A 13708-nucleotide genomic window follows, 5' to 3' on the forward strand; every position below is an offset into this window, starting at 1 on the left:
TTTACTTATTTTGCTACTAAAGACCTGCTGCCTGTCATCATATAGCAGGTCGTACATTGTGTGTCTTTACATGTTACATCATACGAAAGTCAGTTTCACTACTAGTACTTTTTTTCTTCAAAATTTTACAAAAGAACTGCAAGTAGTAATAACGGGAAGTGAACATTTTCACGCTGAGTCGTTGAAGCCTCGTGCATAACGAACTACAAAGTGTTTCGCTCCTTCGCAACCCCACAGCCGTCAATTTAGCTGTGAACGAAAGTAAATTAAACGCCCCGGGTGAGGATCGAACTCACTACCTTAAGATTATGAGACTTACGCGCTGCCTACTGCGCTACCGAGGCAGGTGATCGCCGCACCCTCTGGAATCTCCGTAAGTACCGAATACCAGTGGAGGAGTCTGCACTTCCTGGCTAACTTATTTCCGTTGCTACACGTACATTCCCGGCGCGACAGGCAACTTGCTATGCTAGGCCGACGCCAGTGCGTACAATAGCACGCAAGCGCCCAAACGACAAGTCGTGCGCGCTGCATGTTTCGTTCTTTCCACACGGATTCCCGCGGTTCATTCTCGTGGCTCACGCAGTTCGAGTGCGAAACACACGCGGCACCATTATCGGAGAAAAAACAAAATGATGCATCGGCCGGGAATCGAACCCGGGCCGCCCGCGTGGCAGGAGAGCATTCTACCACTTATTTTTTTTTTATGAAGTTCAGCGCAAATAGTTTCCAATTCAGGCGGATTTCAAATCTTCTTCAATGCTGCAAATTTCTTGAGAGCTTCGTATTTGACATGGAGCTGCTCTACTTCAACACGCATACGACGATTCTCCTCTTGCATTGCTTCCATATCTCTGTATTCTTGGGTCTTCTCTGATTCAAGTTCATCCTTTTGTTCAATACGTTTAATGCGGCAGCTGGCTGCATATCCTCTGTTTTTTAGGGTTCTTCGGCGCTGTTTCATTCGCACTACATCTTCCCTTGAAAGACCACGCAACTTCAACTGAGGATTTAAATCACGGACTGATATACTAACGAGCTCATCGTCAGTTATATCCAGGACTGGACCTGGTGATAAAGGTGCCTTGTTTGACTGACCACCATGACCGCTTTTTCTATCCAGTTTTATATTTTCCTGGGGCATTGGCTTCTGACAGCTGAACTATAACAGTTGCAGTTGCGCCACAGTTAGTTCACTCAACTCGGCTACTGACAATATTTTGCAGCAGCAAAAGAACATCAAGATTTCTACTACTAAAAACAGTTGCATGTAGTTGTTTTGGTTGCGGGATCACGAACAAATACGAATTAAATGCCCCGGGTGAGGATCGAACTCACGACCTTAAGATTCTGAGACTCACGCGCTGCCTACTGCGCTATCGAGGCAGGTAACCACTGAACCTCCGATGCTCAGCCAGTTAACAGCTTCCTGGTGCTTTCCGCGGCAGACGTCTGAGGGGGAAGTGGGACTACCGTCCAGCGCCGTCTCATGCTCCCGAGAGAATGCTACAAACGCTGAATCCTGCACTGCACTGCTTAAAAATGACGCCCGAACGCGATCGTCTAAGTAATCTTGCGGCGCACGCACGCGACGACTCTTGCCAAAGGACGAGAAATGTGCGTAGAGACGCTGTCTGGGTGCGCTCGCCCACCCCGTAATGCGCCTACTGCTACGACCACCTTCAGCCGCCGCCGCCAGGCGGGAAGCAGACACAGCGCGGCGTGCGCGGAAGGGAACCGTGCTGTGGTGGTGTAATGGTCAGCATAGTTGCCTTCCAAGCAGTTGATCCGGGTTCGATTCGCGGCCACCGCAGCCGGCTTTTTACTTTTGCGTGTGAGTACTTTTGCCACGCGTCCTTAAATTAATGTTTCTTTCCCCCTCCTAGCCTAGCCGCTGCAGGCCACCCCATAGTGTGTGCGTCGATTCCCCTTGAGTCTCGACTTGTCTCGGCTGACGCGAGAGCTGACGCTCTCCAATCGGCCTATATCAAAAGGACAAGCACGCGAAACGACTGAGAGAGGTATGGCGAGGCGGGCACAACATTACTTATGCCTCAGGTAAAGCCCCGCTGCCTGTTATCATTGTGTGATTTTACATGTTCTGTTATACAAATTCAGTTTTATTACTAGTACATTCCTTTCTTTCTTCGTTGAAAATTTTACAACGCGCTCCTTCATTACACTGTGGCCGCACGGCGCGACTTGGCATTCAGAGAGGCAAAACGTGGCGCCAGTGCCCTTGACCGAATAGCGCTGCAGCTCCGAAACCGAAGAGGAAAGAGAAATACGAATTGAAACTGTCGACAGTGCCCTGTGTTCGCAGGCGGTCACCCGCCCAAGCACTGACAACGCCCAGCGTCGCGCAGTAGCGGTGATCGGACGAGAAACTGTGTGTTCAGCGTGCTGTGACCAGTGAAGTGTTTTAGCGCGTCCCGACAAGTCGCGTTCGGGTCCCCTAGCAGCTCCCACAACAATGTGACGATTTCTTTGTCACCATACTTCCCCGGGGAAATCGGCGTTGCCTTTTTGAAATAGTAAAATCGTAGTGGCCAGTGTGGGGATCGAACCCACGACCTTCGCGTTATTAGCACGACGCTCTAACCAGCTGAGCTAACGGGCCTCGGTGCAGAGACACTTCCATCGCTTCGCGGCAATTGCTGTGCGTATTGCCATGTAACATTTCTATGGCAGCAGTCCAATAGTGGACCAGCGTCTCTTCTCCCTTTATTCCGCTGCTTGTAGTAATTTCATTGCGTGCCCGTTTCTCTCGACTGGTTTCGGCTGACGTTTACGAACCAGTAGCTATAATGCGAGGAGGACGTGAAACAGCATTTCGCACGGTCAAAACCTGTCGTGATTTGTTCCGAAAAAATTCCGTTTCGGTACCGGGAATCGAACCCGGGCCTCCTGGGTGAAAGCCAGGTATCCTAGCCACTAGACCACACCGGACGCGCACACTTTTCTCGGGGTTTGCACCCCCTCCACTCGCTTTCCGTGTCGCACTTCCCTGTTTGCGAGCATCTTTTGGCGCGCCCATGGCGAGGCGCGCATGGCAAAAGTCACAATCCATTGCTTTTGGCATCGTTGTTACAGGGGTAGGAGGAAAAGCAAAGCTGTAAATAGCAATATTTATTTACTTATTTCGCAAGTAAAGACCTGCTGCCTGTCATTATATAGCACGTCGTACATTGTGACTTTACATGCTATATCATACGAAATTGTTTTATTACTAGGACTTTTTTCTTGAAAATTTTACAAAAGAACTGCACGTAGTAATAACGGGAAGTAAACATTTTCACGGTGAATTGTTGAAGCCTTGTGGATAACAAACTACAAACTGTTTCGCTCGTTCGCAACCCCAGAGCCGTCAATTCAGCTGTGAACGAAAGTAAATTAAATGCCCCAGGTGAGGATCGAACTCACGACCTTAAGATTATGAGACTTACGCGCTGCCTACTGCGCTACCGAGGCAGGTGATCGCCACACCTTCTGGAATCTCGGTAAGTAGCAAATACCAGTGGTAGAGAGTCTGCACTTCCTGGCTCAGTTTTTTCTGTTACTACACGTGCATTCCCGGCGCGGCAGGCAACTTGCGATGCTTGGCCGACGCCAGTATGTACAATAGCACGCAAGCGTCCAAACGAGAAGTCGTGCGCGCTGCATGTTTGGTTGTTTCCACACGGATTCCCGCGGTTCATTCTCATGGCTCACGCACTTAGAGTGCGAAAGACACGCAGCTCCAGTATCGGAGAAAAAACAAAATGATGCATCGGCCGGGAATCGAACCCGGGCCGCCCGCGTGGCAGGCGAGCATTCTACCACTTTTTTGTTTTTTTTTGTTTTTTTGTTTTTTTATTTTTTTTGGGCCTCCCAACTCCCCTTATAGCCCTCCTTGCTCTCACCAAAATGTGCCTTCATCGGCGAGCTTCAACGCTATCATAGCTGTTGTGGTAGATGCTCGTCGCTGACGGCTTCTCTCGTGGATCATGGTGTGAAAAGCAATAAATAAAAGAAAATACTTCCACAAACTCAAATCTTCTGTCCATCAAAGGAACGCACAATAAAAGGTAATGTTCCTCTTCAAACGATGAGAAGGTCAAAATAAAATATCCATCCTAAAAGAAGCCACAGACGACTAGTAACTAAAAGTCTTAGGAGAGGTATTCTTTAAAACGAACGCAATAAATTCCGTGTCCATTCTTGGTCAACAAGATGCGCGTGGAGAAGATAAACTAAAAACGCACTCTGAAGATCGGAAGAAGAAGGTAGTAAAAGGGAAATAAAAGATTATCACTTCCATGTGAAAAACGAAATGCATCACTGCTGCAATTCACATAAAAAAAAAGAAAAGATAGGCTTCTTCTGTAGCGTATAATATCTTCACAGACCCATCAAAACCCTCGGGTCAAATTCAAACAAAAATGACTGAAAAAGACAAAAATAATACATAGCCTCTTCAGTCTTCAATGGAGGTTTCCATATATCAATGATTAAACGTCGTCGCGTAACCATAGTTTAACGCCGCACACAGAAAATTGGCAAAAAGGTCTTTGTAATGTTTCAGCCGCTGTACATGGGAATGTGCATCCCACAAGTACGCGAAATAAGTATACACGTCCTTAACTTGGGAGTCCAGAATTGCAAAGACCGTGTGGCCTAAGAGCCACACCATTGTATTGTGCTTCGCGCGAGGGAACGGTTTAAACCCTGGCGCAAGAACATCATTGACAGTCACGCGTGAGGGTGTCGTCTCTGTTGATCAGAGCCACCATGAACCTACACAGTTCCCAGACGGCCGACACAAGGCGACATTGAAAGCGATGCTCCCGCGTGTCCGGAACGCCGCAAGCACCACAGTTGGCAGACGGCAGCAGGCGGATGTCCGAGAGACGTTGGTTTGTGGCCACCGTATTGTTAACCAGTTTATACCACTGTGACCGAACGCCAGAGGGCAACACGGAGTGATGAACATTAAGCCACACTTGCCGCCAGTTGGTCGCGGGGAAGCGAAGAGCGAGCTTGTGAGGGGGTGGCCTCCCCACCATTGCCGCATACAGTCGGCGAACATTCCGGTTCCTGTCCAGCGCCGTTTCCAGTACGTAGCTCCGCTGCAGGTAGTAAGCTCTGACGTAGCCGAGTTGATACGGGATGCCCGCCACGGACACCGGTGCGCTCTCGGAGGGCGGCCGGTAAGCGACGAGCATGGCCGCCGCCGTTCCATCCGGGCTGTTAGCTTGCAATGTGGCCATGCGGTGCACCAGCAGCGCCGAACACTTCCGGGAAAAATCGACGAGGCCGAGTCCCCCGAAGGTGGTGTCGAGGACGCACGTTGCCGCCCGAACCTTGAAGATTTCGTGGCGCCACAGGAGCCAGTACGCGGCCTGCGAAAATGATCGGGCGAGGGGTCGCGGAACGTCCAGGAGTTGTGCCACGTACCAGGCCTTGGAATACACGGCGCTGTTCATTAGGTCGACCTTCTGGAGGAGGGTGAGGCGTCGGCTGGCGTATGTCTTACAGAGGCCTTTGACATGATTGAGCAGCCGGCGCCAGGTGCGCGCCCCCATCTGCTGAGGATTAGCGGTAACATCAAGGCCCAAGATCGTATGAGTACGGGCTACCCGAAACCAAGTCTGATCGGGATCCACTTCGCAATTTCCTAAAGGAATCAGTACAGTCTTCCTTGGATTAATCAGGGCACCCGACGCACATTCATACCACCCCAGTAAGGGCCGGATTTGATGAAAATCGTTGTCGTCGCCGATAAAAACACCTACGTCATCAGCATAAGCGAGACACTTCACTGAGGCACGATGAATATCCACGCCGCCTATCGTGCGGTCTAGCGCACGCAACAGTGGGTCCAAAGCAATTACAAAAAGGTACATAGATAAGGGACAGCCCTGTCGCACCGATCTACTAAGAACTATAGGTGGCGTTCTCCATCCATTAATGGTCACCACCGAACGGGCCCCTGTCAGGAAATGGCGAATCACGCGAATGAAGCGGAAGCCAAAGCCCATCCTTTCCATAACTTGCAGCAAATAATCGTGGCTCATCCTGTCAAACGCATTGGCAAAGTCCACAGAAAGGACAGCTGCTGAAAGTCGGCGGACGGCGGAGTAAGCGATGACGTCACGATAGGTAGATGCCGCATTGAAAATGGTCCGCCTCGTAACGCCGCAGGATTGATACGGACAGATGACGTTGTCCATGACGACCTGCATCTTCGCTGCAACACATCTGGCCGCCAGCTTGTAATCAGCATTTAACAGCGTAATTGGCCTAAGATCGGTGACACGGCACGTACCCCGTTTTTTGGGGATAAGAACAATGTGCCCTTCGAGAAACTGACTCGGGATGGCGATGCCACGAAGCACTTCGTTCACCACCACCGTAAACTTGTCCCCTACAATATCCCAGAAAGTAATATAAAATTCTGTAGGAAGACCGTCGGGTCCAGGCGACTTGCCCGTTGTACTGGCTTTCAATATCTGTAATACTTCCTGGTTCGACATCTCTGCAACCAGCTCTTCACGGTCATGATCAGACAAGCAGTCGACTAAGTCTTGTAATAAAAGCCGCGTGGCCTCGCCGTCCGCGGTAGCGTCGTGAAAAAGCGAAGTATAATAGTCGTCGATATGGCGTACAATGTCGTGCCGCTGCGATAAGACAATCCCCGCATCAGTTTCCAACGCATCAATATACTTTTTGCGAGCCTGTTTCTTCTCCCGGGCAAGATGATAGAGCGACGGCTCCTCGTCATCGATGTGGTACAAGGGACGGCTCCGAATCGTTAAACCTTTCGACCTTTCCCGGTGCAACCGCAGAATCCTGGCTTTAATTTTGCTCAGGCGGAGTCTAACGTTTGCGTCGGGGCCAACAGGTGAATTGATAGCATCCTGCAAGCACTGCTGATAAAATGCCAACGTACGCCTGTGCCAGTAACTCGCTTCTCGACTATAGAATTGCGCCGCCTGCCGCAAAATCGGTTTGGCATGCGCCACCCACCACTCGATGCAGGACCCGTAATTGTGGACTTTCGCTAAACACTGCTGCCACGCTACATGCACCTCCGCACGGAGCCCTTCGGCACCCAGATACCCGGTATTTAATTTCCAATATGCCGGAAGTGGTTTCGTGCGACAGCACTGCAACCGCAAAGCACATACGTAGCGACAATGATCGCTCATGGCGACAGGCAGAACTTCGACTGAGCATAAAGCGTCTGTTAGCTCCCGTGAAACGTAGATCCTATCAATTCTACTGGCTCCTCCAGTAGAAAAGTGCGTAAACTGCGTCATGATGGGGTGGTAGTGACGCCACGAATCACGCAATTCCGCTGCATTTAAAAGGGTATTCAGTTCTGCACATTTAGTGGGGGTGGGATATTGGTCCGCATCGGCAACAACACAATTAAAATCACCACCGAATATAATGGGACGAGCCGTGGCCAAAAAGGGGCATACGTCCGTGGTAAAAAAAAACGAGCTCTTGTGCGCTTTTGATCAGTCCCCGAGGGCACATACACGTTGACAAATTGGACTCCCGCAATGACACACGCCAGTACACGACCATCAGGGAGAAGTCTGATGTCCGTAGGTTCTAAAAACGACTTATATAAAAGTGCTGTGCCACAGTTATTGTCACTATTAAGGTTGTAAATAGCGTCGTAGCCTGGAATATTGCTGAAAACATCACTAGACACTTCTTGAAGAAGGGCAATACTAAAATTTCCATGATATAAAACATCTTTAAATGCAGCTACCTTGTGCACCGCTGAAATACCGGCAACGTTTAATGTCAAAACAGAAAACACACTCGATGGGTGTGGGTGCGTTGACATTTTAAGCAGATGGACAAGACAGAGCAATATAAAAAGCACCAACGAAGTGATAAAACGCCGGACGTATACTTAAATGAATGGCAGCTGGCATAAAATGGAAATTGCAAGAGGTCTTAAAACACTGTAGTGGTTAGTAGCAAGTCTACAAAAACATGGCACAACAATACACTGGACACAGTTCAAGACACATTCGTTTCTAGGTCAATTGCAACGTAGGTGGACTCATGAGAACGATGTTAGTCTGCGCGCATAGCTACTGGCCCCCCTCGTCCTCCTGCTGCCACCACGGGCTGTGACTGTCAGGTGGCGGGGGTGGTCGTGCGTCGCCCGACGGCTTGGTGGCTTCCGCCCGGCCGCCGCGCGATGTTACGGCCGGCTGTGACGGCACAGAATGTTTGCGCGGGCGCTGTGGTAACTGCTCACTGGCCTGTTCTAATTTACGCTTCGCAGCGGCAACGTCCAGTTCCTTCCCAGCACTGAGAAATTGTTTTAAGCGTTCAGTGTGTGCTCGAATCTGCTCTGTCCTGGCGGGGCTGCTACTACGAGAGGAACCTTGTGACATCGCCTCACTTTCACTGCCACTCTCCGTGGCTGGCGGATTCGCGAGAGCGGCCGGGTTCGGATCTTTGACCTGTTTACCCTTGCCCCGCTGGCGACGTTGCTTTTTACTTTCCGCTGAAGGCTTTACAGGATCGGCAGGAGTTGGCACCGGGAGGGGAGGCGGGGGTAAAGAAGTGTCTGTAGCCTCCACCGATTCCGATTGAACGGCATCAGCATTAACAGAGCGTGCGTCCCTTTCGTCATCAACCCGGTCGGTCGGGGTAGGCGGGTCCTGGACAACCTCCATTGCCTCCTGCCCGACAGTCGTGTGACTATGTTCCGCCACGGACGGGTCGTCGACGGAAGCAACGGTCGTCGGTCGCTCGATCGGTCGGTCGGTCGGACCGGGAAAGGATGTTCCTGCTACAATCTCACTCATTAGGGGCACAAATTTATCGCCACCACCCACAACATCTTCGCGCGGTAACTGAACAGGCCGCCGTCGAGGGCAGTCACCCCTCAAATGTTCCGTAGAATGACATACGGCACATGTCGGCGGTTGCCCGATATGAGACCTGTGCACGAACCCCACCGATTACAAAGTAGGAAGAAATATGTTGTTTCAGGTCCATCCGTACACTACGGACACCACTAGCAACTTTATAACGATATGCACTAGACCATTTCTCCATTGTAACGTTAAGAACGTCACCAAATCGCGACAAGGCACGAGATAAAACTTGATGAGGGCATTCCGGTGGGACATTAAAAACTCGAACAGTTGGAATACCAAATCCTGACGCCACAATTTGCACATTACTAATACTGCCGTCTGCATGTTTAAAACGGCGACTGCCACCAAATTTAGCAACAAACTTTTCACACATGTCCCCAGAGGTAAATTTCAAGAACAAGCAATACTGAACAAAGTCCAATTGAAAGGTGTCTACGATTTCTTCCGGTATCTTTAGGTCTTCGAATAACCACTCGTGTATTTCAAATGCGGTAGGGCGGACAGCACTTCTATCAAATACATACTGAGCGGTGTTAGCTCTCGAAAATGTCGACATTTTGTTACATACAAATCTTCAAAGCAGAAATCACGAACAACGAAGCGCCAAAGTCCCGGCGATGTAAACAAACCGACGACAGCAGCGGAACTCCGCGCAACGTGCTGCCTGGTGCTTTCCGCGCAGACGCCTGAAGGGAAAGTGGGACTACCGTCCAGCGCCGTCGCATCCTCTCGACAGAACGCTACAGACGCTGAATCCTGCACTGCACTGCTTAAAAATGACGCCCGAAAGCGATCGTCTAAGTACTCTTGCGGCGCACGCACGCGACGACTCTTGCCAAAGGACGCGAAATGTGCGTAGAGGCGCCGTCTGGATGCGCTCGCCTACCCCGTAATGCGCCTACTGCTACGACCACCTTCAGCCGCCGCCGACAGGCGGGAAGCAGACACAGCGCGGCGTGCGCGGAAGAAAACCGTGCGGTGGTGGTGTAATGGTCAGCATAGTTGCCTTCCAAGCAGTTGATCCGGGTTCGATTCCCGGCCACCGCAGCCGGCTTTTTACTTTCGCGTATGAGTACTTTTGCCACGCGTCCTTAAATTAATGTTTCTTCTCCCCTCTCAGCCGCTGCAGGCCACCCTATAGTGTGTGCGTCGATTCCCCTTGAGTCTCGACTTTGCTCGGCTGACGCGAGAGCTGACGCTCTCCAGTCGGCCTATATCAAAAGGACAAGCACGCGAAACGACTGAGAGAGGTATGGCGAGGCGGGCACAACATTACTTATGCCTCAGGTAAAGACCCGCTGCCTGTTATCATGGTGTGATTTTACATGTTCTGTCATACAAATTCAGTTTTATTACTAGTACATTCCTTTCTTCCTTTGTTGAAAATTTTACAACACGCTCCTTCATTACACTGTGGCCGCACGGCGCGACTTGGCATACGGAGAGGCAAAACGTGGCGCCAGTGCCCTTGACCGAATAGCGCTGCAGCTCCGAAACCGAAGAGGAAAGAGAAATACGAATTGAAACTGTCGACAGTGCCCTGTGTTCGCAGGCGGTCACCCGCCCAAGCACTGACAACGCCCAGCGTCGCGCAGTAGCGGTGATCGGACGAGAAACTGTGTTCAGCGTGCTGTGACCAGTGAAGTGCTTTAGCGCGTCCCGACACGTCGCGTTCGGGTCCCCTAGCAGCTCCCACAACAATGTGACGATTTCTTTGTCACCATACTTCCCCGGGGAAATCGGCGTTGCCTTTTTGAACTAGTAAAATCGTAGTGGCCCGTGGGGGGGATCGAACCCACGACCTTCGCGTTATTAGCACGACGCTCTAACCAACTGAGCTAACGGGCCTCGGTGTAGAGACTTCCATCCCTCCGCGGCAATTGCTGTGCGTATTGCCATGTAACATTTCTATGGCAGCAGTCCAACAGTGGACCAGCGTCTCTTCTCCCTTTATTCCGCTGCTCGTAGTAATTTCATTGCGTGCCCGTTTCTCTCGACAGTTTTCGGCTGACGTTTACGAACCAGTAGCTATAATGCGAGGAGGACGTGAAACAGCATTTCGCACGGTCAAAACTTGTGATTTGTTCCGAAAATATTCCGTTACGCTACCGGGAATCGAACCCGGGCCTCCTGGGTGAAAGCCAGGTATCCTAGCCACTAGACCACACCGGACGCGCGCATATTCCTTCGTGCTTACACGCCGTCCACCCGCTCTCCGTGTCGCACTTTCCCTGTTTGCGAGCATCTTATCGCGCGACCATGGCGAGGCGCGCATGGCAACAGTCACAAACCATTGCTTTTGGTCTCGCTGTTACTGGGGTAGGACGGAAAGCAAAGCTGCAAGTAGCAATATTTATTTACTTACTTTGCTACTAAAGACCTGCTGCCTGTCATTATATAGCAGGTCGTACATTGTGTGACTTTACATGTTACATCATACGAAATTCAGTTTTACTACTAGTACTTTTTTCTTCAAAATTTTACAAAAGAACTGCAAGTAGTAATAACGGGAAGTGAACATTTTCGCGCTGAGTCGTTGAAGCCTCGTGCATAACGAACTACAAAGTGTTTCGCTCCTTCGCAACCCCACAGCCGTCAATTTATCTGTGAACGAAAGTAAATTAAATGCCCCGGGTGAGGATCGAACTCACGACCTTAAGATTATGAGACTTACGCGCTGCCTACTGCGCTACCGAGGCAGGTGATCGCCGCACCCTCTGGAATCTCCCTAAGTACCGAATACCAGTGGAGGAGAGAGTGCACTTCCTGGCTAACTTTTTTCCGTTGCTACACGTGCATTCCCGACGCGACAGGCAACTTGCTATGCTAGGCCGACGCCAGTACGTACAATAGCACGCAAGCGCCCAAACGACAAGTCGTGCGCGCTGCATGTTTGGTTCTTTCCACACGGAATCCCGCGGTTCATTCTCATGGCTCACGCAGTTCGAGTGCGAAACACACGCGGCACCATTATCGGAGAAAAAACAAAATGATGCATCGGCCGGGAATCGAACCCGGGCCGCCCGCGTGGTAGGCGAGCATTCTACCACTTATTATTTTTTTTCTGAAGTTTAGCTCAAATAGTTTCCAATTCAGGTGGAATTGAAATCTTCTTCAATGCTGCAAATTTCTTGAGAGCTTCGTATTTGACATGGAGCTGCTCTACTTCAACACGCATACGACGATTCTCCTCTTGCATTGCTTCCATATCTCTGTATTCTTGGGTCTTCTCTGATTCAAGTTCATCCTTTTGTTCAATACGTTTAATGCGGCAGCTGGCTGCATATCCTCTGTTTTTTAGGGTTCTTCGGCGCTGTTCCATTCGCACTATATCTTCCCTTGAAAGACCACGCAACTTCAACTGACGATTTAAGTCACGGACTGATATACTAACGAGCTCATCGTCAGTTATATCCAGGACTGGACCTGATGATAAAGGTGCCTCGTTTGACTGACCACCATGACCGCTTTTTCTATCCAGTTTTATATTTTCCTGGGGCATTGGCTTCTGACAGCTGAACTATAACAGTTGCAGTTACGCCACAGTTAGAAGTTCACTCAACTCGGCTACTGACAATATTTTGCAGCAGCAAAAGAACATCAAGATTTCTACTACTAAAAACAGTTGCATGTAGTTGTTTTGGTTGCGGGATCACGAACAAATACGAATTAAATGCCCCGGGTGAGGATGTGACTCACGCGCTGCCTACTGCGCTTTTTTTTGAATGGTCAGGGCATGGTACACGCCGCACAAGCAGTGGGGTCTGTTCACGGCACTGCCAGTGCGTCGAGGCCCAAACCCCTCCCACCCCTTTTTCACGTTCCCTGTTGGGTCATAACACTAAGTGTGCAGAAATCGTAACACAATAGTCCCATTCTCCGATGTAAGAAAAACAAAGAAAAACTCTTCACTGAGTAGAAACGGAACACTGATAAAAAAAAATAAAAAAAATAGAAAGTTCCTGAAGCAAGGTAAAAGTAAATAATAATAAGGAACCAAGTGACTGGTATTTTTCTTTTGTTCGTTCTCGTGCAAGGTGTTGTAGTGGTTCCACATATTTAACCAACATCCATTTTTTCAAAAATGATCTTCAGCATGTTGCCATAGTGCTTCTTGTGGTTGCGATACGTGCTGATTTTTGCATATTAACACTTCATGTAAACGCGGAATTCTACCTCGTTGTCCGACCCAAGTGTGTGGATGACATAACTAACATATTTTCCCAGTAACCAGCTAATGGCGTTGGTTTTTAATTTCGGGAAGTATGTCATGTCCGGTCTCAGGAGGAGCGATGGCGTTATATATTGCGTAGAGGATCTGGTGAGAAAGGCGATTTGTTGCCTGATCCAATTCCAGTTATGCACATTGCCACCACAGGTGAATCTGTGGCAGAGTGTATCCACCAGATTGCATTTTCCACAAAGGTGTGTCTGGTTTAAACCGATCCCATATAGTCTCTCGTTGGTGCTGATGACATTATTAACTGTTTTGTACCATGCGGAAATAGCGTCTGTAGATAGCCCGGCATAGTTGATGTTCCGCCATACAGCTTTCCAGTCACAATTTGGGAATTTCGTTTCAATTTTGTTTCTACCCTCATTGAACTTCCTTTCAAGTATGATGTCGCGCGCTGTGATACGTGTGTTGCTTCTGATTTCGTCACTAAGATAACTTGCTTCGAGGAAAAAGTTCCTCACATACTGCAGCCGGGCATTAATCCTTCGCACATCAATCTGTGCTTGCAGGCTATGGGGTGTCACAGCCTCAAAGAGCTTTGCGGTTATACATTGTGGAAGTTCTCTGAGTATAT

At 49.7% G+C, this 13708-nt stretch overlaps 1 protein-coding gene and 9 non-coding genes across 10 annotated transcripts; 1 reads left to right on the forward strand and 9 right to left on the reverse strand.

The window, feature by feature from the left end:
- Positions 1-271: 271 nt before the first annotated feature.
- Positions 272-344, reverse strand: Trnam-cau (transfer RNA methionine (anticodon CAU)). The gene has a single exon. It is a non-coding gene; the product is annotated as a tRNA-Met (tRNA).
- A 401-nt stretch (positions 345-745) lies between these two features.
- On the reverse strand, positions 746-1185 carry LOC126234325 (transcription factor MafK-like). The gene has a single exon (XM_049943010.1). The coding sequence runs from the start codon at positions 1142-1144 to the stop codon at positions 746-748; it is 399 nt and encodes a 132-aa protein (XP_049798967.1). The 5' UTR covers positions 1145-1185.
- A 128-nt stretch (positions 1186-1313) lies between these two features.
- Positions 1314-1386, reverse strand: Trnal-cag (transfer RNA leucine (anticodon CAG)). The gene has a single exon. It is a non-coding gene; the product is annotated as a tRNA-Leu (tRNA).
- A 1160-nt stretch (positions 1387-2546) lies between these two features.
- Trnai-aau (transfer RNA isoleucine (anticodon AAU)) lies at positions 2547-2620 on the reverse strand. The gene has a single exon. It is a non-coding gene; the product is annotated as a tRNA-Ile (tRNA).
- Positions 2621-2877: 257 nt separating this feature from the next.
- On the reverse strand, positions 2878-2949 carry Trnae-uuc (transfer RNA glutamic acid (anticodon UUC)). The gene has a single exon. It is a non-coding gene; the product is annotated as a tRNA-Glu (tRNA).
- Positions 2950-3398: 449 nt separating this feature from the next.
- On the reverse strand, positions 3399-3471 carry Trnam-cau (transfer RNA methionine (anticodon CAU)). Its single transcript has one exon. It is a non-coding gene; the product is annotated as a tRNA-Met (tRNA).
- Positions 3472-9872: 6401 nt separating this feature from the next.
- Trnag-ucc (transfer RNA glycine (anticodon UCC)) lies at positions 9873-9944 on the forward strand. Its single transcript has one exon. It is a non-coding gene; the product is annotated as a tRNA-Gly (tRNA).
- Positions 9945-10670: 726 nt separating this feature from the next.
- Positions 10671-10745, reverse strand: Trnai-aau (transfer RNA isoleucine (anticodon AAU)). The gene has a single exon. It is a non-coding gene; the product is annotated as a tRNA-Ile (tRNA).
- Positions 10746-10992: 247 nt separating this feature from the next.
- Positions 10993-11069, reverse strand: Trnae-uuc (transfer RNA glutamic acid (anticodon UUC)). The gene has a single exon. It is a non-coding gene; the product is annotated as a tRNA-Glu (tRNA).
- Positions 11070-11523: 454 nt separating this feature from the next.
- Positions 11524-11596, reverse strand: Trnam-cau (transfer RNA methionine (anticodon CAU)). The gene has a single exon. It is a non-coding gene; the product is annotated as a tRNA-Met (tRNA).
- Positions 11597-13708: the final 2112 nt, after the last annotated feature.

This window comes from Schistocerca nitens, chromosome 2, assembly GCF_023898315.1.
Source record: "Schistocerca nitens isolate TAMUIC-IGC-003100 chromosome 2, iqSchNite1.1, whole genome shotgun sequence".
In the NCBI taxonomy this organism is placed as follows: Eukaryota; Metazoa; Arthropoda; class Insecta; order Orthoptera; family Acrididae; genus Schistocerca; species Schistocerca nitens.

Excerpts from the sequence above, each read along its gene's own strand:
- LOC126234325 (XM_049943010.1), bottom strand. The coding sequence starts at position 1,144 with ATGCCCCAGGAAAATATAAAACTGGATAGAAAAAGCGGTCATGGTGGT.